The sequence below is a fragment of the Ursus arctos genome, unplaced genomic scaffold (genome assembly GCF_023065955.2).
Source record: "Ursus arctos isolate Adak ecotype North America unplaced genomic scaffold, UrsArc2.0 scaffold_3, whole genome shotgun sequence".
NCBI lineage: Eukaryota > Metazoa > Chordata > Mammalia > Carnivora > Ursidae > Ursus > Ursus arctos.
This window is the reverse complement of record NW_026622985.1, coordinates 20,599,584-20,625,235: the sequence shown is the minus strand read 5'-3', so window position 1 is coordinate 20,625,235 and position 25,652 is coordinate 20,599,584. Positions and strand designations below refer to the sequence as shown.

Below are 25,652 nucleotides of genomic sequence, written 5' to 3'. Positions count from 1 at the left end.
TTAAAATGAAGTGAAGAAAGTCAGGATGGACAAGGTGTAAGGTGACATGAGAAAAAACAGCAAGGGGACCTAACCTAGTCTGGGCTATAACAAAGGCCTCCCTTTCAAATGGAGTCCTAAAAGATGAGCAAACATTAGCTAGGTGTAGTAGAAATGTGGAACTAGGGATAATGGGTAGACAAAGTTCTAGGCAGCAAGGAGCACTGAGGAGACACTACAGAGCTAAACAAGAGCCTTGGAAGACATTTTTAGGAATTTGAACATCACGTCATGAACAGAAAAGTGACACAATCAAATAAGTGTTCAGATCTCTAGCTATTACCTAGGCTGTAGCATGAAAAATGAATTGAAAGATCACAGATCTGAAGTAGGGAGCCCAATAACGAGGCATTTACACAATAATCTAGGCTAGACATAATGGTAATTTAAACTAAGACTAGTAGAAAGGACAGTGAAAGGAGATAGATATAAAAGATGGTGATTAGAACTGACAAGATTTGGCTACAGGTTGGATGAAGGTAAAGTGTAGAATACAGTTTTCAAGCCTGAGCCACTAGATACAAGATGGCACTGAGATAAGGAACATAAACACCAAGACAAATTTGAGTAAGGAAGGCTGAGTTTTGAACATATTAATTTTACAGTTCTGTGGAACATCTAATAATGTCAAAGAGGCAGCTGAATATATGGATCTAAAACTCCAAACTAAGCTAAGATTTGGGGAGTACTAACAATAGACACTAGAAAACCAACAGGGTGATTAGCAAAGCCAGAGAGAAGAGTACTGTTAAAGGGTCCCAAACTAAACTAAGTGCTGAAATAAAAGCAGCAGAGATAAGGCCAATGAGAGAGGCCAAGACAGGGAGGACGAATGGAAGGTAAATTGTTAGGCCAGAGTAAAGGTTAAGGAACCATGCCTAACGTTGATTTTTTGAGACCTTTTAAAAGCTGTTAACAGCTGGCTACCTAAAAACTAAGAGACAATCTGAGATTATTTGCTCCTCAGAGAAAAATAGCTGTTGTCTGCTACTATGAGACTTTCAAGAGAGTCTCCTCCACATACGCAATACTGAAGCATACACACACTAACAGAATCTCCTATACACAGAACATTTTAAAACTTTATACATTGATTCACCACTAATTTGAGCTGCATCTTACAAGAGAACTCTAATATAAGGTATTTGTCTGTATCTCAAACTCAAATCCATCGTTTCCAACTAGTTCTCCTGCAGGCCCACCAACATTTTTTCTATGATACGTTTATTCCCTCCATCTGAAACCATAAAATTAAATCTATAATCCTTTCTTGCTACATATTTGATAATCATGGGGCCCTATCATACATTCCCTCTCAAAATCCTTTCCTTTCCACATCCAGGATTTTTACCACTAAAATCACTCCATTTTACTACTACAGTAGTCTCCAATATCCCTGTCTCTAATTTTCCTCTCAGCCAATTCATCCTACACAATGCTATCAAATTAGTATTCCTACAAAACCAATTTGAATAAATTATCACTCTATTAAAAACAAAAAACAAAAAAAAAAACGTGCCTTGCTGTTGCCCAAAGATCGAAGTCTGAACTCCCTATCCTGGCAAATAGAAGGCATATTGTGGCAAACTTTCAACTGGCATGAAGTGCTATTTCCCAACTTTGTACAAAATCACCAATCCCAGCTGAATGGTTCTATTCACAGCCCACTGAACATGGCATGCAACTTCTGTCTCTTCAATCTTGCTCACCTCATTCCCCCTAACAAGCCCATCTCCATCATCTCCATTTACCTAAGTCCTACTCTTCCCTCAAAGTCTGGTTCATTTATTTGGCAAACTAGCTCACAATGTAAGGTACAATTCTAGATGAAGGAGATTTAAAAACATTAACAGAGTTTGGACAATAGTTTAGAACTGGAGCTCTTAAGTCAAACTACATAATGATCTAAAACTTAGATTGACTACTTATTTATTACCCTTGGGCAAGTTACTTAAATTTTCTGAGCTTCCATTCAGTACTTAATACAGACTAACACCTAACTAAACTTTAAAGTTGTGAAAATTAAATAAAAATACATATGAAGTGCTGAGTGCGGTTCTCTAAGTGTTAACTATTGTTATTGTTGTTATTATTGTTATTGTTGTTTCTGTCCTCAAGAAGCTTATATTCAAGCTCAAGTTGCACCCAAGTACTCACTGCATCAGCTTTTGGCCCAACTCAAAAAAGCCTGACAGAATTTACTAATCCTGATATTTTCATCATCCTCAAAGGAGAAAAATGAAAAATGGTGACTATTTTACTCCCTTAAGGTATAAAGTTCATCAGTGACTCAGCCAGAAAGTGAATGCCCTGCAACACTGGCTTTCCAGAATATTGTTCCACATGTCAAACCACTGAAAGTGGTTCTGAATTAAGTAACAGTTAAAGAAAATGTATACCCTTTCTATAAAAAAACAAACAAGAGTAGCTACTTAAATTTGTAGTGGAAAGAGAATAGATAAAATTTCTTAATAAAAAGTATGTTTTTCTTCAAATCAATTATTGGTACAAGACAAAGATAAAATGATGACTAAAATAATGCCAGCTCTGAAAGAATTGATATAATCTATTTAAGTGAGAATTCATACAGGTATACAGTTAATTTATTTTAATCAACAGAGGACATTATGTAGAGATTATAATTTTGAAATATATACAGTATTTAACACACTATACTTATATTTACCGTATTAAAGAAAACTGGTAGGACTTCTTATTTTTGGCCCATGTTACCAGTATTATAACAGATCACCAATTGTAAATGGACTACTACACTCAATCTTTAATGAAAGGCATTCTGTAAGTAGCTTTCCAAAATTCAAACTATGATGAATTAAGAATTCAAGAAAAATGTTTACCATAAGATTCTAGTCATACCAATGAACTTGTTTACTTTGGTACTCAAAATCAAAATAGACTGCCAAATTTTAATCTAAATACAAGAGTATTTAATCTAAACACAAGAGCGCGCATGCGCTCTCTCTCGCAAATAAAATCTTTAAAAATAAATACAATAAAATAAATGTTTAGAAATCATTAATATAAGAAAATCTACAAGTTAACAGATACCTATGTTGAACTAGTATCTTCAAAAAGTCAATGCCTTATGAAGAAAAAAGTGAGCGGGACAGCTCCAGATGAAAATAAACAGAAGTAAAAAGAAAAAAAGAGAAAAAAAATACCACTCAAACAAATGGCATTATAAAAATTACTAAATAAACAAACACGTAGTGTGTTTGGGATACAATGGGGAAATTGGGGGTTATTGGAAGACTGAATATGCACTGGCTATATGATTCTTTTCTTAAATGTTTTAAAGTTATTGTAATTATGTGGTTACTTTTAGAAGAAGAAGACAATATTTAATAATGAAATATCATCATGTCTACAGTTTACTTTCAAATGATTCATTGCACATATAAAATATTAACAGCTGTTGAATCTAGGAGGAAAATCTACATAAGGTCATTGTATTATTCTTTCAGCTTTTCTGTATGCTTAAAAATTTTTATAATAAAAAAGAAAAAAGAAATAACTTGGAAAAAGTTTTAAAGTTCATCTTCACTTTCTTCTTCCCATTTATCACAGTCTAAAGGGAAAAAATTAAGTTAACTGTAGCATTGTGTAGTTAGGCTCACACTCTTGCAGAGATGGGGTTGATCCAGATTCTTTACACATTAGCTATGCAACTCTGAGCAAGCTAAGAAAAACTCAAGAGTTTTAATCTAAAAATACTGAGATAATACCATGGCATATGATAAGCACTCAATAAATAAATACCTTTTCTTTCTCCAAACCCCCAAATTTTATTTCCTAAGTTATCGTGGGTGACCACATGCTGATTTCACAAGTATCTGCTCCAAATAAATGTTATTGGGAGTTTTTTGTCTGATTACTTAGATTTACTTTTCTGATACTAAACAGTTAGCCCAATCCTTGGGCACAGCTGGTGGGAATGTAAAATGGTGCAACTCCTACGGAAAACAGTTATGGAAAATGGTAAGGAAATGTTTCCTTAAATTAAAAGATTACCATATGATCCAGCAGTTCCACTTCAGGGCATATATCCAAAAGAACTGAAAGGAGGGACTCAAACAGATACCTGTTCATCCATGTTTATAGCAGCATTATTCATAATAGTCAAAAGGCAGAAGAACCCAAGTGTCCATCAAGGGATGAATATACAAACAAAAGGTGGTATATACATATAATGGAACATTATTCAGCCTTAAAAAAGGAAATTCTGACACATGCTGCAACATATGTATGGGCGGGGGAGAGAATAAGTGTGTGTACGTGTGTGCATGGGACAGGAGGGTTGATTCTGCCCTCTTGCCTCTTTCACCACTTCCAATTTCTAAGCCTTTCTAGGCATACTGCAGAGTAAATAGGATTATTTGGCACTACCTCTGTAGGGACTTACACTAACCTTCTATTACGCTCGCTCTTCCCCACTCCCCATTCACCACCCCCCCACCCATCGGAATGAGGTATGATCTCCAGCAAAACTGAATCAGAATGGCTCCAAGCTCAGGTGCAACCCACACAGAAAAAGGGAGAAGTGAAACGTTGGTGTGAAAACAGGGAGACTAAGTGAAAATTTAGAAAATGAATGGTGAAACTTGTAGCTTTCTTCCTCCACCGAGCACTAGAGCCCCACCATCTAAACTCATTACCTCTGCCAATCCCCTTCTCTCCATTACTCCAGTTACACAGACAGAAAAATGAAGGACCTTTATCTGAAGAAACTGAAAACCCTCTTACCCACTACCCAGAGAAAAGAAGGAAAGATAAAATATGGGAGGGGCACCCAGCTGGCTCAATCTGTACAACATGCGATTCTTGATCTCGGGGTTTTAAGTTTGAGGACCAAGTTGGGCACAGAGATTACTTAAAATCTTAAAAAAATAAATATATAAAACTTGGGAGTTTATTAGTCACTAAGCCATGCTCATGCATGCCCAGTGAGCTTTCAATCAACTTTGAACATTCCTTGAATATGAAGGAACTGTTAAGGATCACACCAACCTAAAGAAAGCCTCCAAGACCCAAATCAACAACAACAAAAAGTTTTAGAGGAACCAAAAACAATGCAAGAAACAAAGAAACTATAATTAATATCCCTGAAGAGATAATAGAAGATGTTGCACCCATGAAAAAAGAACAAGATGCTACAATACAAGAACAAAGAAAAAGAGCTCATAAAACATTGTTTTAAAAGAGAGCTAAAATTTAAAAATTCAATGAAAGGGTTGAAATCTCCCAGATTGTAGAAAAAAAGACAACTTTTTGGAGATCAAATTTCTCAACATCAACATTGGAAGCCAGGCAATATGGGAACACCTCCAAACTTTTGAGGGAAAATGATTTCCAATATAGAAATCTCTCAACAGCCAAACAGTCTAGTGCGAGGGGGGGGGGGGAAATATATATATATATATATATATTTATTTCCAATGCATACTCTCACAGTAATAGTAGAGGAAACTAAAACGAAGGAATAAACCAAAGGAAGGCATAGGGTCCAGAAAAAAGGTATTCAGCAAAAGTGAAAGAAATTCCCAGAATGTCAGCTAAGGGAAGTCCCAAGATGACAGCTTTGCAGCAGGCCTACAGAGAAAACAATCCAGACTAAAGCAGAAAGAACGACGCTACAGAAGAGATGACTACAGGAACAAACAGAACTGATAAGTTTATCTGACAGATTTGACCATGTGGAAAATTGTACTGAGAAGCATTTTATGGAGCTGCTGGAGGGTATAGAAAGACCTTGCCAGACAAAACTAAGCAAATGAAAAAAACGAAGCATGAAAAACAAAGGTCACACAAGAAAATAAAATCATAGTAAACTATTTCAGCAGTGACAAATATTTGGTCATAATGACAAAACCTCTAAATATGAATTTAACCTAAAATTGTGGAATTAACATTAGAAAGATAGGGAAAAGTCCAGTTTGAAAAATCTTCCAACATCTATCCCTTGAAAACACTGACATTTACATACCTTATTCACTTCTAACAGACTCTTTTATAGAGAACAAACCAATGGCTCCCAGTGGATGGGGGGATGGGTTAAATAGGGGATGGGGATTAAGGAGTGCGCGTGTGATGAGCACCTGGTGATGTACGTAATTGTTGAATCACTGTATCATACACCTGAAACGAATATAACACCGTATGCTAACTGGAATTAAAACAGAAACAAAAGTAATTATTCAATTCTTAAAAAAGCCTCTATTTTCATTAGAATTAAATTCTGTAACTACACTTTCTAGGCAAACATTTTGTGGAATGCTCTGGTTTTATCTTGGGATACTTCACAGGATCATTCTAAGGAAAAAAATAAGTCAATAAATGCAAAGCAAAAACACCAACAAAAATTAGAAGATGTATACAAGTTTTATTGGTTACCGCAATTGTTAAGGCACTTTGCTATCTAATAATATGTTTGATCTGCTGCTTGTTATAACATAATTCTAAATGTCAGATACCTTTAGTACATGTCCACTCTTAGCTTCCACAGTTACCAATTCAAAAATTTATTCAATCTTACAGGAAAATGGACTGTGAACTCTTTAGCAGATTACCTCTCTAACCACTAAATCTGGTTACTTTCTAGTTTTAAATATCTAAAAAGTTTTGCACAATTTCTTTTTATAAGAAAAAAATTTAACTTTTACATGATGACTCAGGCTATCATGGAAGTCAGCTACCGCACTATGACTACATGACCTCACAGGTTTTTGGTGTGTAAGGCACCAGCCCTTACGCTAAATGGGCTTAGACTGCTACGCTTCTGTAATTCTGTTGTTTATCACTCTAAACTTTCAAATCTGTCAAAGATCCTTACTCTATCTGGACTGATCCACTTTTTAATTTGTTATGAGGTTAAAAAACAAATCTTCATGTTTCTGACTCAAATAACATTTACTAAATGGCCTGCCAAAGCCTTTTCATACACAGTTTCATTTTATCCAAGTAATTCCTGTTAGGATGGTAGCCAATGTAAAAAATCAGCAGTTCTCACTGAAGACTTAAAAAAAAAAACGACTACCATACAGGAACTCAACCGGTTAATGGAGTTGGGAGCTAGATTTTTTGGATGTCTGTTTGCTTTTTGAGGGAAGGATCTATTTTCTTTGCTTAGGTGTCTTTATAGCTCACTTCCTGTTCCGATTCAGCTTTGTTCAATCAGCCAGCTATGGGACAACTGGGGTCACTGAACTATCCTGTGTGCTATCCACTAACTATCCAACTTTGAGCAACATTAGAAAGAGTTATATATCTAAAACAACAGACATATCTACTCACTAAGATTTTTTTTTTTTAAAGTTAAGGCTAAGCCCAAGGTGGGGCTCGAACTCACTGACCCGATATCAAGAGTCACATGCTCCAGTGACTGAGGCAGCCAGACGCCCCAACCACTCACTAAGATTCTTACATAAAGCCCAGAGAAACGGGTTATATTACGAATTAGAATTTTCATATTTGTAATTATATTTATATTGAATTAATGTATTTTTGTTTTAATTACTGTTGCTTCTGAAGAATTTTCTTCATTAAAACAGAACCTTGATTTAGTTAAATCTCAACTTTACAAGGATAATACTTGAGATTTTCACCATTAATCATTAAGACACTGAAAAAAATCCTTCTTTGATTTTGTTTTTCCTCAGTAAAGTAGCAGCATTTCTCTCAAAAAAAATGAAAATCTTACAATGGTGTTTATATATAGTCACTACTCAAAACAAAACAAAACCCTACAGAGATCATGGAAAAACACATTACCCAGATCCTAACGTAGAAGCTATCATTCCTCATATTAAGGCTTCATAAAAAAAGCTGTAGACTTCAAAAGAAGAATTCTAAATATAATTTTAAAAACTGGAGAAATTTCTCTTTAACATTAAGGGATGCTCCATATTTTAAGTTAGACTTGTGAAAGAATGCTTATTTTCAGCCATTCCAATACCCTGACAATGTTATACCCCACATTCAGGTCCTCACTGAAAGAACTTAAAAGAATACAATGTTTACACATCACAAATAAGACTAATAGCAAGCTGCAAATGCACAGACTTTTAATTTGTAAAGATAAGCATTAAAACAAAATAGCTTCAAAATACTAATCACCTAAAATTCCAGACTAAAAGTAGTGTAAGTTCCATCCTCAAAACCACTTTCCTAGAAGCAACACTCTCCAAAACTGAGAGAACTTTACCCTATGCCAGAGTACCTGCTTAGCTGTCCAAGCTTTTCTACAGGCAAAACAGCAGGGAAGAAGTAACCCTGCTACCACATATTCCTGTGCAGCATTTTAAAAAATTGTGAAAACAGTCATTCTAATTCAAACATATAGAGAATTATTCATGATTTAAGCTACAATTAGATCAGCAATACTAAAACTGCTTGACATGTCATTTTTCCTAAAAAACAAAAATACTTTCACAATACATTCTCAATGTATATTTATAATAAAGGTCATTATATGCTTTAGGCTTTTGATCACATAAAGATCTAATTTTCAACCACTCTCCATGTTGTACCACCTTCAGATCATTATGTATCAGTAAATAAATAAGTAGGACCATCTATTTTAAACAAATAGTTTTTGAAAATTATATGGCTAGCCTACATTTTAAAAGAAAATCGCCTAGCCCTGTCTGAAAAGGACGCTTATGAATTTGCCATTTTCTGATCCTAAAACATTTTGCAGTCACTTGATCTGGCCAAAAAACGTCAACGCTCCTGATTTTATCATTTGCTGCAGGAAAAAGGAATATGGCTGAAAATTCTTTCTGAAGGGTGGTGGTATTCCAAACAGGACCACTCAAAACACTTGAGAATACGGAGCAGTGCAGAGGGTGCAGGGAGGGTACCTTATGAAACAGCACACTTCGGGCCCTGCACACTACCTCATTTCCCTAATAGGGATGAAAAGCTCAGGCCTCTGGTAGCTTCCAGCTGACGCCAATGCTCTCCACACCCCTTTTTTTGACAGGATTTTCTGGCGTTAGAGCCTGTTTCACAAATACGAATTCTGTGATCACGTCTAAAAGGTCTAATAATGAATAAAGCACCTTTTACAAGACCATATCCTTCGCGATCCCATTTCTTCCCATCTCCCTCCGTAGCCCAGCACACCTAGGCGGGTACTCTAGACCGAATACTAGAAATCTTGCAGCGCATTAACTGGGAGGTAGAAGCAACATAAAAAATAAGAGTTTCGGCATTCCCCTCGCTGCAACCGAAATTACAGGCTCCATTTCCTGTCCCCAAGGGGACTGCAAAATCGCCTGCAGAGAACGGGACGACTCCCGCCCCCTTCAGGCTGGCGCCCGCGGCCCCCGCGCTCCCCCTGCCCGGGCCCCGCGGGCGCGAGGAGGTGGCGGGGACCCGGGGCGCCCTCCCCTCCCCCTCCCAGCGCCGGCACCCACCTCGCGACAGCGGCTTCACCTCCCCGTTCTCCTCCCGGGCGGCCCCACCGGCCTCGCCTGCTCCGCCGAGGCCGTGCCTCCTCCTTTCCTTCTCTCGCTTCTCCTTAGGTCGGCGCGGCTTGGCGTTGGCCGAGGAGGCGGCGGCGGGCAGCAAGAGATGGTGAGGCTGAGCGTGCAGCAGCGTAGGAGGGACCAGCAGTTTGCGCGGCACCGGCTGAGACGAGGAAGCGGAGGCTGAGGAAGGGACCGCGGAGCCAGCGGAAAAAGAGAAACTGCTCCGAGCAGAGGACGGGGAGGGGGCAGCAGACAGACCGGGAAAGCTCCAAGACGCGGGGCTGCCATAGCTCTGAGGCGAAGGTGCCGCCAGCGGCTGCAGCTGCCTGCTGTTCCCGCCGCTGCCCCCTTCTCCGTTCAGTCTCCGCGGCGCCTTCCTCTCCTCAGTCCGGACCTTCTTGGCCGACAGAGGACCAGGTGGGTCCCGGAAAGGGGGCTGCAATTTGCCAAACGGTTCTTTCTCCGAGACTGCGGCGGCGGCGGCAGCGCCGTGCACTGGGCTCGGCGGTTCCGCCATTTTGCGCTCCTGTTGTATTTACTCTCCTCGGCTCCCGGGCGCGGGGCTGGGGCGGGCCCTCAACGAGGGGCGGGGGAGGGGTGGAGCGGCCGGGCCATCTGCAGAGCCCTCTATTGGACGAGCCATGCTGAGGGATCCCTCTGGGAACCAACCAAAGGCGTCAATCTGGAGCCGAAGAGGCGTTATCGCCCGGCGGACCAGTTTTGGAGGTCAAAGCTCCGCGGGGCGCAGCTAGTGGCGGAGCGAGCTGTGAAGGGAGGGTCTTCCACTTGTCGCCAGCGTGAACTCTGGTGCCCCGTGAGTGTTCGGAATGAACCCCCAACTCCGGACCCTCAAATCCGCCCACGCCCAGGCGTGCTTGTCTCTGCTTCGACTTTGTCATGTAACACTTTCTCCTTTTTTCCCCTGGGATCCTTTTGGTCCCTCCCCGTCTCTTCGCGCTCGGAAAGCCGAATTTCGCTGATGCTCTCAGCTTAGAGGAAAAAATTTTGTGCGGAATTCAGTCCTTCCTTCTGTTAGGCAGCAGTCGTTGGATGGGAGGGACTAAAAATCACTTGGTGCCCTGACAAGATTTGTTACTGTTGCTAAAATCGTCAACTCTAATGCTTTAAGGGAGATAACTTCCTGCAAATCCAGAACTTTCGGATTACTTCCGAGCTTAAAGGTAAGACTCCCTGGAGAATTTTTCTTTTAAACTTTAGTGATACACTCTTAAAGATCTTAATTTTATTGCAATTATTATAACAGATTTACTAAGACAAATCCGTTGGCGATATTTATTGATGTTTGAAAAGCAAGGATTTTTTTTTTAAGTGTAAGATAGCGGTTAGCACCCTGAGTATTCGGTGTTTTATACGCGTTATTTTGATTTCTAGCTCAGAAGATAAGGAACTGGGGGATATGGGTTACAGTAACAAGGTTGCAACCAAAACGAGGAGCACGATTTTAATTCAACTCAGGTCTCACATAGGATTAACAAATCAAGGGAATAAATGTAACAATAAAAGTAGTCAAATCAGGAAATGAGCAGTCAGGATATTCTAAGTCCTAAAAGGAGCCCTATGTTACCTGTAACTTTTTGGAAAACAGTTAAAAGTAACTTTCCAGGGTTACCAATTCTTGTGACCTCATGAAGGTGGAATTTTTTATTTTGTTTTCGCCTTTTTGTTTGTTTAGAATACTTTGGAGTCAAAATTTAATAATGGACCTTTTTTAGGTGCCTCAAATTTTTAAAGTAATGAAAGTAATACATAACGATGAAAGAAAGTGAAAATTTTGTGGTTGAAATTGACTGTCATGAAAAGTAGCATTGTTGGAAGAGTGGGCAGAGGATGGGGCTGGAAGTCACTGGCTAGTAACTACCTTTGTAACCTCAGTCACAATGTTTCATCTGTCAGAACCTCTGTTTTATTTGAATAAATTCCATTACATGATCACTAAGGTCTCTTAAATGCTCTTAACTTCTGCCATATTCAAGAAGCTTTTCAAAATCACACTGAAACCATTACAATTAAAATAGCCTGTTAATTGTTGATCCGTCAGATACATAAATGTGTCTCATATACATTAATTTAGTACCTGTAAACTTGCACCATTTATTTTTTTTAACTCCCACATAGGAGTCTGGAAAATCCAACTTGGTACAAGGGCCCAGCTAAAGTGTACTCTCACCCTCATGAATTTGTTTCTGCTTGCACTATAGTCTTTTATACGGTTATACACTCTTATCAGTCCTAACTCTAAATTTGCAGAGCCTGGGTGAGAGTATGGCTTGGGGGCTCACATACCATGTGTCTAAATATTTAAGTTATAAATCAAAATAACAAACTATTACAAAAAATGTGTTCTGGAGCGCCCAGCTGGCTCAGTCAGTGGAGCATGCAACTCTTGATCTCAAGGTTGTGAGTTTGAGTACCCCATTGGGTGTAGAGATTACTTAAAAAATAAATTTTATAAAAATTAAAAATGTATTCTACTCCACCACCTTGACTGAAATAATGATCTGGAAGGCCATGTTCAAATTTATAATTCTCAGACTTCTAGTGTTCTCTTCTGGACCCTGTTCTCTTCCCATTCCCAGCTTCTTCACCCACCACACCAGAAAGGACCATGCATGCATGCACATAACATGTCCAAGCTTGTGTCCGCATCCTTTTTTGCAAATACCATTGTGTAATCAGCTCTGTCTGCCCTCTGATCTCGGCGGACATGGCCCCTTGATCTCAAGGATTTCTTGCTCTTTGCAATAGGAGGAATATCCTTCCAGGTCTAAGGGCAATTTGGTTATCTGTTACCAGTGCTCAATTATCTGTTTTCTCTCCTGTGTAATCAGCCATCCCCTTTCAACTAGATCAATCCTCATAACATTGAACCAGGAGAGAATTCCCACTGCCATCACCAATTCCTTTTGGCTTCATCTCTGCTATCACTAAAACCATCCACTTTTCTCCATGCCCACTATTGGCACCCTATTCAAAGTACTATCCCTTCTAACCAGAATGACTACACTGGCCCTTTTTGTCACCTCTTTATATTCTTGTTTTCTCAAATCTATTCTGCATTCTACCCAGAATGCTCTTTCTAAAACCTAAATTTGGGGCGCCTGGGTGGCTCAGTTGGTTAAGCGACTGCCTTCAGCTCAGGTCATGATCCTGGAGTCCCAGGACCAAGTCCCGAGACCGGCTCCCTGCTCAGCAGGGAGTCTGCTTCTCCCTCTGACCCTTACCCCCCTCATGCGCTCTCTCTCTCTCTCTCTCTCAAATAAATAAATAAAATCTTAAAAAAAAAAAAAACCTAAATTTGATCATATCACTTCCCTTGCTTCAGACCTGCCAATGGCTTCCATTGCTTTTAGGATAAAGAACAAATCCTTAATATGACATACGTGACCCATCATGAACTAGTCCCTCCTTCTTCTGTATCAAGTTGAAAGCTCTTTAGTGTCTAGATTGCACCATGCTATCTATCAACATAAGAATATTGCATATGTTGTTTCCACTGCCTGGAATGCTTTTTATCTGTTGCTTATATGATGGTTTGGATAATGAGCATAATGGAGGCAGATACCATGAATACTTCCTATACCTTGGTGGACATTGGTACCATTCACTGCACTAGGAAACATTGGAAGAGTGACAAGTTTGGGCTACTCCTTGACCTTGGACCCAATGGACATGAGGTGCCTATGAGAAATCACATCCTTTGGATCTCAGCTCAAGCCAAGTTTCAGTTGTTTGAAAGAGCCTACCTTTTCTTCCCCATGAAGACTAGATTCCTACCTTGCCATTTCTTTCACTTTTGGTTGTTGTCAACTCACTGATAATCTGTCCCATCCCTTTTCATTCCCTTCTCTGTAACAACAGCTCTATTGAAAACATACTACCATATATCCTGCTTCTCCATCTTGTTTGAAACTCTGAGGACACAGTCTTTACATTTGAAAGTTGTTCCTTCTCTCTGAGCTGGGGATCACTTCCAGAATTTCACGTCATTATTACTCTTTTAGTATCATGCCAAAAGCCCTCCCCTCTATCAGATTTTTGTAGTATGGCTATCCCGTCCTCCACTGACTTCCTGGTGATTTTGCCATACTTAATGAAGACTTTGATACTTTGCACGTGTTCATCCCCTTCAGCCAACATTTTAACTGACCTCAATGTCCGTACTAATGAGCCATCAATATTCTTGCCTCTGTTTCTTCTTGGTCTTGCATTTCCATTCTGTTTCGGTCACAAATTCCAGTGGACCTTCCTTGATCCTTTTCATCACCCTTCCATCTCTGAAATCCTAAACTACAATGTTTTAATATTCAGGGTTCTCACTCCTCTATATCATGCCCTTGTCCTTTGACCTCAGGAGAACTCCAAGATTCTAGATCTTTCTTTTTCACCTAATTATGATTGCCAAATAAAATACAGGACACCCGGTTAAATTTGAATTTCAAATAAACAATGAATAAATTTTTAGTGTAAGTATGCCCCATACAGTATTTGGGACATATTTATACTTAAAAAAAAATTCTTTGTTTATCTGAAATTCAAATTTAGGAGCTCCTGGGTGGCTCAGGTGGTTAAGCATCTGCCTTCAGCTCAGGTCATGATCCTGGGGTTCTGGGATCAAGCCCCAAATTGAGGGAGCGTGCTTCTCCCTCTCCCTCTGTCCCTTCCCTCACCACCCCCCACTTGTGCGTGCTCTCTTTCTCCCAAATAAATAAATAAAATCTTTAAAAAGAAAAAAAAGAAATTCAAATTTAACCGAATGTCCCTTTTTAATTTTCTCAATAGATCTGACAGCCCTCCACTAATCTATCCTTTCTGTACTTTCTTCACTATCTGACCTAGAGCCTATGGTATGTAATTGGCACCAAACATTTGGTAGCACTTCAATTCCTCACACTCTAATTCTCTTCATCTCTATGCTGCTGGTAACCCCTCTACCTGCTTGCTATTCGTATCCAACCTCCCGAGCATTGCCCCCTCTTTTCCATTTAAGTGTTGGTGATTCTTAGGTGTATGTCACTGCTCTCGATCGCACTTTGCACACTTCTGTGATAAAATTATGCATCACAGTGTCTTCTGATAGCTCATAAATGCTGACACTTTCCAAGTTCCTTCCTGCCTTAACATTGCACTTGATTACTGACTCTTAATCCAGATGCCAAGTGGACGTCACCACCTGTGTAATCACAAGCACCTCAAAGTTCATGCCACCCATTCCCATCCTCCCATGTGTCATCTCCTACATTCCTTATCATTCAAGCTACAAACTGGGAATCTTCTTTGACTTTTTTTTTCCCCTCATCCTCCACATTCAATCAGTACTATCTCTAGTTAGTTTCTCTTCATTCTTGCTGCTGCTTCTTGCCTTAAGGCCTCAAGTCAGCTTGAGTTTTGTGAATGATTTCCTTACTGACTGGTCTCTCGGCCTTCAGTCTTCCATTTTTTAAACTGTCCTCCATGCTGCTACCAGAATTGTATTTCTAAAATGTAAACCTGGTTATGCTTCACTCTCTTCAGTAATTCCCTTTTGCGTATAGAATAAAAGTCAAACTTTTTAGTGTAGATATAAGCCATTCTTGATATATAACCCCAGCACTTCTCTTACTCTCCTACAGCTTCCCTCTCTTTCATCTATTCTGAACCATTGTAATTGCCAAAAGAGTTGTACTCCACGTCCCTGTGTGCATTCTCTTTTCCTCTGCCTGGAATACAATACTAAAGGTCTACTTTTCCTTCAAGATTTAGTTCAAAAAGGGGCGCCTGGGTGGCACAGCGGTTAAGCGTCTGCCTTTGGCTCAGGGCGTGATCCCAGAGTTCTGGGATCGAGCCCCACGTCAGGCTCCTCCGCTATGAGCCTGCTTCTTCCTCTCCCACTCCCCCTGCTTGTGTTCCCTCTCTCACTGGCTGTCTCTCTCTCTGTCAAATAAATAAAATCTTTAAAAAAAAAAAAAAAAAAGATTTAGTTCAAAAGGGGCGCCTGGGTGGCTCAGTCGTTAAGCATCTGCCTTCGGCTCAGGGCGTGATCCCGGGGTCCTGGGATTGAGCCCCGCATCGGGCTCCTCCGCTGGGAGCCTGCTTCTTCCTCTCCTGCTCCCCCGGCTTGTAATCCCTCTCTTGCTGGCTGTCTCTCTCTCTGTCAAATAAATAAATAAAATCTTAAAAAAAAAAAAAAAAGATATAGTTCAAAAATCTCCCTTGTGTGGTGCTCCTGACTTTTCAATCAGAATTGATCATGCCTTTGTGCCATCATCATTCTGTCTAGGATCATTTAACACATTGGTCTCTGCTTCTGGCCTGTGAGCTCCTCTACGGCAGGGATAATGCAGTGTTTATATTTGTGTGCATAGTATCTGGGATATGGTCAGTGCTCAATAAATGTATGTTGAAAAGAAGTTTATAAAGTGCTGGTTTGTGATCTTTATGGTAAGATGGGGACCCGGGGTTACAAACTTGGAATGCCAAATGGTCTTGGAAGGCTAAAATGTAATAAAAATAAGGCAGAGTGAATGTAAAATAAGAAGTGGTGAGGACTGTGAAAAACTGGGAATACATGCTTTTTCTACAAGGTACACTTGCTTCTCAGCTCTAGCTGATTGTTCCCATATGAAAATGAAGTGGACCCACCTGGTAAATATGTAGTTGTTTTTTTTTTTTTTTTTAATGTGAAGTTTCCTAAGAAGCTGTGTAAGCCAAACAAAACTTATCTGTGAGTCATGTAACCCAGTCCGACTTTTGATCTAGAAAAGAATAGCTTAGTTTGGGTCAGGTGCCTTTTGAGAGTTTTGTTTGTTAATCCACAGCCCTACCTTTGTCAGTTGCTGGAATGGGTGCTAAGCAAATGAAAGTGGTCCTTGAACAACACAATCAACTGCATAGGTCGACTTATATGCAGATTTTTTTTTCAATAAATACAGTACTGTACTATAAATGTATTTTCTCTCTCATGATTTTCTTAATAACAGTTTCTATTTTCTAGCTTACTTTTTTATAAGAACACAATATGTAGGGGCGCCTGGGTGGCACAGCAGTTAAGCGTCTACCTTCGGCTCAGGGCGTGATCCCGGCGTTATGGACAAGTCAGACAGGGAGGTTCTGTGCTTTAGGAAAGCCTGACCTTCTCAACTACCAAATTGTCAGTTCTAATTTAGTCCACATCTAGTACAGGGGCCAGCAAATTTGTTTTCAAGGGTCAGGTAGTAAATATTTTAGGCTTTGCAGACCACATGGTCTTCCTAGCAACTACTGCTTGTTGCACAAAAGCAGCCATAGACAGCATGTAAATGGATGGGTGTGACTGTTCCAGTAAAACTTCATAAAATTAGGAAGCAGGCTAGATTTGACCTGCAAGACATAGTTTGCTGACTCTTGCTATAGGATTTTGATTTCCACCTTTAGATCATGTGAAAAAATCTTTGAGAATCTCATGCCACACTTCTCTTTGTTCATTCTGCATCAGCCACACTAGCTTTCTATCTGTTCCTTGATCGTGCCCATTTCTGTCTGAGACCCTTTATCCAGGCTGTTTCCCCTGCCTGTAATGCTTCCTCGTTCCCACCCACAACTCTCTCTTCTTGCCATAAGGCCTTCCTTGACCATTCTTACGTGGCTCTCTTTTCATTATTCTCTATCACAATATTTTCTTCCTTTCAGAGCACCTATCACTGTTTGTAATTACTTTACAGTTATTTCTTTACTTTTTATTGTCTGTCTCCCTCAGGAAACAGTAAGTTCCATAAGGACTTTTTTATTCACTCTTATTCACCTATGTATCTGTAGAATCTAGCAAAATGTCTTGTATACATTAAACATTCAACAAGTGTTTATTGGATATATCAGTATAGATAAATCAGTCAGTGACTCAGCCTGTATTATGATTTGCCAATGTAATTGTTTTCACCAGAAACTGATAGAATAGTTCTATAGTAGTCCAAAGGTATATTCCCCCCAAAAAGTCAAAATATTAGCTTTCTGATGAATCAAGTTATGACTAAAAGTGAGTTTCAGTCATAGTCACTGTTTCTTAATGTGGTTGTACATTGATACATTGAAAATTGATACAACTAGAGGGCCTGGCTGGCTTAGTCTGTAGAGCATGAGACTCTTAATCTCAGGGTTGTGAGTTCAAGACCCATATTGGATGTAGAGCCTACTTAGAACAAAAAAAAATTTTTTTTATTAAAAAAAAAAAAGATTCATACAACTAGAATGCCATTCTATAACTTTTCCCTAAAGGTACAGAATAGCTCCAGCTGCAGATCTGAATAGGTAAAACAACATCAAGTTTATAGCATGAGATTTTATGTGGTATTATAACTCCTGTAGGGATGGTTAAGGCTATGAGAAAAACACTGATAAAATCCTGTCCTTTAGGGGCACGTGGGTGGCTCAGTCAGTTAAGCGTCTGCCTTTGGCTCAGGTCGTGATCCCAGAGTTCTGGGACTGAGCCCCACATCAGGCTCTCTACTCAGCAGGTAGCCTGCTTCTCCCTCTGCCCCTCACCCCACTTGTGGTTGCTCTCTCTCTCTCTCAAATAAATAAATTAATTTTAAAAAAACTGTCCTTTAGGATGAAAGGTCTGTTTGGGTAATAGATGAAGTAGTGACAGCAGTAACAGGGACAATCTGATTCTTTGATAGCTGTCTTCAGAACCGTGAAGTTAAGCAACTTTGAATAAATTTCAAAAAGAACTCTAGTCTCTGTATTCATCTGAAAACCTTCTGTTGTACTATTGGAGTAAAGAGTCTTTAGATCAACATTGCATCTATCCACACCTAACTCTGTTAAAAGAAGTATTGGAATTAACTTCAGAAAAGGAAATTTACAAAGCTGCATAATATTACATTATTGTCCTTTCCATTGGCAAATAAGGTTTCTATCAAGTTTGAAGTCCATGGATACATATATGGCAAGAACCCACTGAACCATAGATTCGTCGTCAGTTTCTCTGGCATACCAATACTGGGCTCTGTAATGATTATGTAAATCCTTTCCCTCACTATGATTATAATCATTAAATATAGGAAGTAGGAAAGAACCTATCTGAGATCCCAGGGTTGAAACATATGTTGTAAATAGGAGTGTTGCATATGGAAATAATTAAAATAACAGTGGTTAAAAAATAAAAGGCATTTAATTATTATTAGAGTTACAAGAAAAAAAATCAAAGCACTAAATAGCATTTAGTTAGCCATATAGTATCCAATATAAAATATTTTTTAAAAAAATAAAGAATGAGGGCGCCTGGCTGGCTCAGTCAGTAGAACATGTGACTCGATCTCAAAGTTGTAAGTTCTAGCTCCATGTTGGGTATAGAGATTACTTAAAAATAAAATCTTTTAAAAATAAATAAAGGATGGATGTGGGGACACTGGGAGAGAATTATCTGTTAAATTCAACTGCCACTATCAGTTCAATTGGATGTCTCTTAACATTTCAGATTTATCATACAGCTCCTTCTCAAAATAGTTTACACGTTCCTCCTCTCCTCAAGCATTATTAAATGGTGGAAGCCCTCAAGTTTCAATGCAAGGGCCCTCCCCCCCCCATTATTCTTTTTCCTGGCCAATCTCAAAAATGCCATAACTTCAATATATTGGTTTTATAGTAACAGCTCCCCAGTGGACGTCTCTAAACCTGACTTCTCCTCTGTTTCTGTGACCTAACTCCTCCACATCATCCACATATATGTCAAAACACCTCAAACTCAACATGTCTGTGGCAGAGATGGCTAGTATATGTTTGCGCCCCTCCTTCCTTACTACCTGAAGCTTTATTTCATTTAGTTTTCAATATGCCTAGCTTAAATAGAAAAAAATAGCCTGCCCAACCTCCCTTACTCTTGGGGATGCCAGTGATGCTGGAAGTCTTTGGGTAAGGTTTTCAGGAAGCTCCTTTAAGGGTAGGAAGGGGCACTTAGCTTATTTTCCCTTCCCCATTTCTCTCCTGCCTGGAACTTGGGTAAGGGGAAAAAAGAAAGGGCAGTAACTCGTCAAGATTGAAAATTTCACACATGTGTATATATGTGTACATGTGTATATATGTATGTATATATATGTATGTATATATATATATTTTTTTTTTTAACATTTTAGGTGAGTTGAAATCTCACCTCTTTACCAGTATTATCATTTTCCACCAAATATGAGCCAACCACTTGCTCAACCACAGCCTTCTTTCCAGTTTGAGTATGTACTCAAGTTCAGCGGAAGGAGAGCAAAGTAGGGGAAAGTGAAGTTGAAAATTGTAAGGGAGGGAGTGGCCCACAGTTTAAAGGCTTCATTGAAGAGCCAGGAAGAACCACAAAGCAGGAAGAAGGTATAAAGAGTAAAAGGGGCCAAATAGAGTAAATACAAAGCATTTATAAATGTCTCTTTTGGAGTTAATTTTGCTGCCAGAACTTTTATATGGAAGTACATCAGATCATTTTAGAAAGGGATAGGAAGCCTATAAAATGTATGACAGGAGTCTTATTCAATGTTACAAAGCTCTAAAAAGAAAAGCATGTTTTGTCGTTCTACTCAGTTCTCTGGCAAGAAGGAGCTACTTTAGCTAATAACTGGTAGATAGAGAATAAAGTATGTTATAACCTTGTAACCTAGGTGTGGGGACACCTGAGTGGCTCAGTCAGTTAAGTGTCCGCCTTCGACTCAGGTCATGATCCCAGGGTCCTGGGATCGAGCCCCTCGTTGGGCTCTCTGCTCAGTGGGGAGCCTGCTTCTCCCTCTCTCTCTCTGCCTGCTGCTCCCCCTCCTTGTGCTCTCTCTGGCAAATAAATAAATAAAAATCTTAAAAAAAAAAAAAAAGAAACCTAGGTGTGGCAAAGAGGTAAAAAGAAAAATGATAAACTCATAGAATGTCTGGATTGAAAAACCAACCCTGTACCCAATTTGTGAATTTTCTTTACCACATATCCTTTTTCTTTCTTCTTGAACAGGAACACTTCGCCTCCAGAGTTACTGTTCTTCATAGTTCCAGCCACACAACCAAAGCATCACTGTGGGTAGAAGTGTAATATTTACTAAGTGCCTCATATAAGCCTCATGTTTGCGGACATTTCACTTCATCCCATGTTTTGAAAAGTCTTCCAAGGCACTTTTCAAAACTGAACTGGAGTTCCACATTCATTCTGACTCTTAACCAGTTTTCTTTCTAAAATGTCCTATCTTGGGGCGCCTGGGTGGCTCAGTCGTTAAGTGTCTGCCTTCGGCTCAGGGCGTGATCCCAGCGTTCTGGGATCGAGCCCCACATCGGGCTCCTATGCTGGGAGCCTGCTTCTTCCTCTCCCACTCCCCCTGCTTGTATTCCCTCTCGCTGGCTGTCTCTTTCTCTGTCAAAATAAATAAATAAAATCTTAAAAAAAAATAAAATGTCCTATCTTGCAAGGGGAAGCAGTAATCTAAAGCATCAACATTTTAAATTCAAACAGTCACCAGGACTTTTTAGAAGTTTCAGTTAATTAAATTGCTATATTCAGAAAATAGGCATTCAAAAAAGATGCAGTGTTTCTTAGGGCACTGGTGCTTTTTATCTCATAGAAAAGATTAGGCCAGGATTACTTCTAGGGGAAGGAGTGAGACTGGGAGAGAGTACGGAAGACTAACAGACCTACAGAAACAGTGACCTCAGCTTCCAGAGACACTTTATAATTCAGTTGCCCAGAGAAAGTCTGGGTAACCTGAACATCCTGAAGCAGGTCTGACAGATTCTAAGGGGTCGAGGGAGATCACCCATGGTTAGAACAAAACAGTTTTGTGCAAATACTGTACCTAGAGCCAGGAAATTTCAAAACTATGACTGTCACAATGTTACCATTTCATTTCTTTAGTTTCACAGATTTTACTTTGAAAAGCTTTTCTGTATAATTTATTTACAGGGCCATGAAATAACATGTATCCTGCCTTAGATTCAAGTGCCAGCTCTTCTAGATTCCCCTCAGATGAATAAGTATTTCTGTATCTTTGACTGAAAAATAGATGTAACATTAAACAGTTAAAGAATCATCAAATAAATAACCACTTTTTAACCTTTAAATCTAACTCAAGCTATGATTAAATCTGCTTACATTGTAATTCTATTCTTTTTTTTTTAAGATTTTATTTTTAAGTAATATCCACACCCAACATGGGGCTCAAACTCACAACATGAGACCACGAGTCACAAGCTCCACCAACTGTGCCAGCCCAGTGCCTCTGTAATTCCTATTCTTAGGATTTTAATCCTGGTCTTCTCCCTGTATGTAATTATAATACGTGAAAAATTCTAAGTTCTGTACTATTGTCACTGGGAGTTTTACATCTATTAGGGAAAGAGGACAGAAAAAGGAAGGTACAAATCTAGTCCCTGGAAACCTTGAATACCAAGGCACAAAACCTGGGATCAAAGTTTGCCATATCCAACCTTGCCAACATAGATGCACAAATCCAAATGCCAAAGAGGAGAAACTTTGTTTTTTAAAGTTTTTTTTTTTTTTTTAAGATTTTATTTATTTGTCAGAGAGAGAGAGCATGTGAGCAAGCACAAGCAGGGGGAGCAGCAGGTAGATGGCGAAGCAGGCACCTCACTGAGCAAGGAGCCCAATGCGGGACTAGATCCCAGGACTCTGGGATCATGACTTGAGGCTAAGGCAGGTGCTTAACCAACTGAGCCACCCAGGCGTCCCAGAGAAAAACTTTCTTTTTGTAAAGTTATTGTAACTTGGGTGGAGTTTGCCTTGAAGGCTTAATCTTGCCATCTGAATTCACAAATACTAGCAGTGTCCCTTGCTCATTACCTTGATCTATGTCAGAAATGTGAGGAGTATGGGGAGCCTGCTTCTTCCTCTCCCACTCCCCCTGCTTGTGTCCCCTCTCTCGCTGGCTGTCTCTCTCTCTCTCTCTCTCTCTCTGTCAAATAAATAAATAAATAAATCTTTAAAAAAAAAAAAAGAAAGAAATGTGAGGAGTATGGACGTTCAGTCTCTTCAACTTCTTCACGGTGAACTGTCAGTACAGAGGCACAGGTGTTAGAGTCACACAAGTTCTAATACCAAGGGAAGTGCTTCAGTGATTAGCATAGGAAAATAAGCCCAAAGTAATACAGCACCAGTATAAACAACAGGTATACGGTCATACTGTGTTGTGCTTATAAATGAATACATAACTTCGTTGAGATTCAGTTGTACTTCCAATACTCCAGATAGAGGCATTAAACAGAAAAAGACAAATGTATTAGTGGCAAATGATATAGATTTGTTTGAAGATGTGAAGGACATCATTATTTTTATTTCTATTGGCATACTAATGTCTGTTATCCTTCTATAACTAATTGAAAACATAAATCCTATTTATATCAACTCACATTGCCTCTTCTGCTCCCCAGAATAATCTCTCATGTTTATGGTAATATGTTTAGTAATTTTTAAAAAAATTTTTGCTAATCAGTGATGTTAATTATTTTCTAAGTTTCTTTATTCCTTGGTATACTACCACTTATGCTAGAGGTGCTTCTCTTACTACATTTTATAGATTCCCTTTTTCAGTTTATTTTCAAGTAATAGCTAATCTGCTTTTTCTTATTTTCCATGTACTTTGTGTTTAGTTAGCAAATGCTTATTTTTTTTAAAATTTTTATTTATTTAAGTAATCTCTATACCCAACATGGGGCTCTAACTCACAACCCCAAGATTGAGTTGCCAGGCATGCCAAGTTAGCAAATACCTATTAAGCATGGTCCCAGGCAGTAGGCTAAGTTCTGGGAATACAGCAGTAGACAAGACAGACACGGTTCCTGCCCTCATAGAGTAGACCTTACTTTCTAGTCACAAGATTTCCAATAAACCTTTCATTGGTGCTTCTTAATTCAAGACTGTCATGTCATTTGTTACTCAGTGATTCATACAACAAACAGTATTGAATATCTGTATGTACCCAGCACAGCATGACAATATAATTAAGAAGATAGACATAATAGGGGCGCCTGGGTGGCTCAGTCAGTTAAGCGTCAGACTCTTGATTTTGGCTCAGGTCATAATCTTAGGGTCGTGAGATTGAGCCCCACATGGGGCTCTACACTCAGCGCAGAGTTTGCTTGTCTCTTTCCTCTCCCTCCTCTCCCTCCACTCCCTCCTACCCTTCCTCGCTCTCCTCCTACCACCACTCATGTGCTCTCTCTCTGTCTCTGTATCTAAAATAAATTTTTTTTAAAAAGCATAACAGATAAAGTCTAGCATTGGGGTTAAAATAGTGCAGTGGTAGCATGAACTATGTACATTGAAGATAGAAAAGGCAGATCAACAGCTCTAGCTGGAGAAACGGAAAAGCATCCTGGAGAAGATAACATTCAAGCTGATTAAAGATTAGTAGGCAAAGAAGACGGAGAAGGACTTTTGAGGCTAAGGAAAGAGCATTTGGAAAAAGATAAGGAAGCATATGTTCGATGTGATATTCTCTGTAAGAAGTTCATCATAGTTCAAGTATAAAGAATATGAACTATCATAAAAGGAGAGGAGTTTCTCAAATGGGCTAAAGCCAGATTGTGAAAGGTGTTGCTTGCGACTGCCTTGGCATGCTGAAGAGTCAGTGAACACATCTTACTAACTTAAGGGCTTTAATGAGGAAGAGTGAAAAATGTTCACATAACTGTGTTCCACTTCTGCTAATTGCTCATGGTTTCACCAGGTACTACTTCCTGACTTTAGCTGAATAGTTCTGCTTGACATGTAAGACTCATTTACCTTTTGACTATATGTGTGCTACTTAAACACTACTCCAGCTTTTTTTAAATTATTATTCATTTTAGAGAGAAGGACGGGGAAGGAGTGAGAGAATCCCAAGGAGACTCCTCGCCCAGCATGGAGCCCAATGCAGGGCTGATCTCACAACCCCAAGATCATGACCTGAGCTGAAACCAAGAGTCGGATGCTTAACCGACTGAGCCACCCAGGCACCCCTCACAGCTTTTTGCAAACCAAATAATAATAGGGAAAAATTGAAATTCTGAAATTAGATTAATTTTTGCTCTTACTAAAAAAATCATTGGAATTTAAAATATCATATTCACTTTACACGACTAATGTCTTCATTTAGCTGTCTCATTTATATTCCTATTTATGACTGTACTTTTTTTATTTGAAAGCATACAAGTACTTTGAAAGTAAAACCATTAAATACTTTGATGTTGGTTGTAAAACAATATTTAGGTAGCTTTTCCTTTCTTTTTCTCTATTTTTAAAAGTTAAAGGTTTATTCTGAAGGGATATTTGCCACACATATAGATGCCAAAGGGGGGGAAATGGTTTAAAATACTGTTAAACTAAAGCCAATGAAGCTTAAACCAATGGTTATTCTTATAAGAGGGATCAAGTCAATACTTACCCCATTCTTGAAAAGGAAAATCTGAAAGTGGACTGTTTGTGGTGTTAAAGTAAGACTTCCTTGATTTTGAGAAGCATATATTAAGCACTCACTTTGTGCCAAACTCCGTTTTAGTCATTGGAAATATAAAAATGTATAAAACACAGTTCCTGCCCTCAGTAGATTTGTTGTCTAGTGAAATGTTAAATTGAACCACATGAAATTGCTTTGTTTTTTTTAGATCAAAATGGTCAAATCCCAGTTCAGCCTAACATGTGTATGTGAACAGAGGTTTGCCAAGATAGAGACAGGAACAAGGTACTACATGTACCAAGAAAGTGTTTCATGGTGCCTAGAGCACTCAATGAAAGCTTCTCAAAGGAGATGGATGACATTTGAGCTGAGTTTTAAAAAATGAGTGGGAATTCGCTGTGTGTTTACAGGAAGCAAAGAGAAGGAGGGTATTCCAGAAATAGGAAACAGCATGTGCAGTCGTTGAACCAAGAATGAGCCTCGCACATGTGGGAAACTGCAAATAGTTCAGACTGGGTGGAATGCCAGATATGTTGGGGGTGACAGAAGACGAGGCAGGTGAAGTAAGTAGAGGGCAGAGGGTTGGGTGTGTTAAGCCAAAGAGCTTGATTTTATCCTTGAGATTGGTGAGATGTATGTAATTCAGAGAGTGTTCGAGGCAATCTGTCAGGGTTCAGAAAGAAAATATTACCACTTATATATTTACCTTTGCCTTATCTTTTTAAATTTTCCGATTAAATAGGTG

General features: G+C 39.2%; 1 protein-coding gene and 1 long non-coding RNA gene across 11 annotated transcripts in view; one reads left to right on the top strand and one right to left on the bottom strand.

Annotated features, from left to right (window-relative positions):
* The window catches only part of RSBN1L (round spermatid basic protein 1 like), a 58,867-nt gene extending 48,769 nt beyond the window's left edge, over positions 1-10,098 (bottom strand). Inside the window, exon 1 of the mRNA XM_026504349.4 lies at positions 9,477-10,098. Within this exon, the coding sequence (XP_026360134.1) occupies positions 9,477-10,047 (571 nt within the window). The 5' untranslated portion in view covers positions 10,048-10,098. The remainder of the gene's footprint in view (positions 1-9,476) is intronic.
* Positions 10,099-10,137: 39 nt separating this feature from the next.
* The window catches only part of LOC113259124 (uncharacterized), a 104,435-nt gene continuing 88,920 nt past the window's right edge, over positions 10,138-25,652 (top strand). For 9 of the 10 annotated variants that reach the window (XR_006410052.3, XR_008956455.1, XR_007188236.2 and 6 more), the window contains exon 1: positions 10,138-10,711. This is a non-coding gene — a long non-coding RNA (uncharacterized LOC113259124). Of the gene's footprint in view, positions 10,712-20,478; positions 20,541-25,652 lie in introns of all 10 variants that reach the window. The other variant, XR_007188235.2, reaches the window with a different exon arrangement.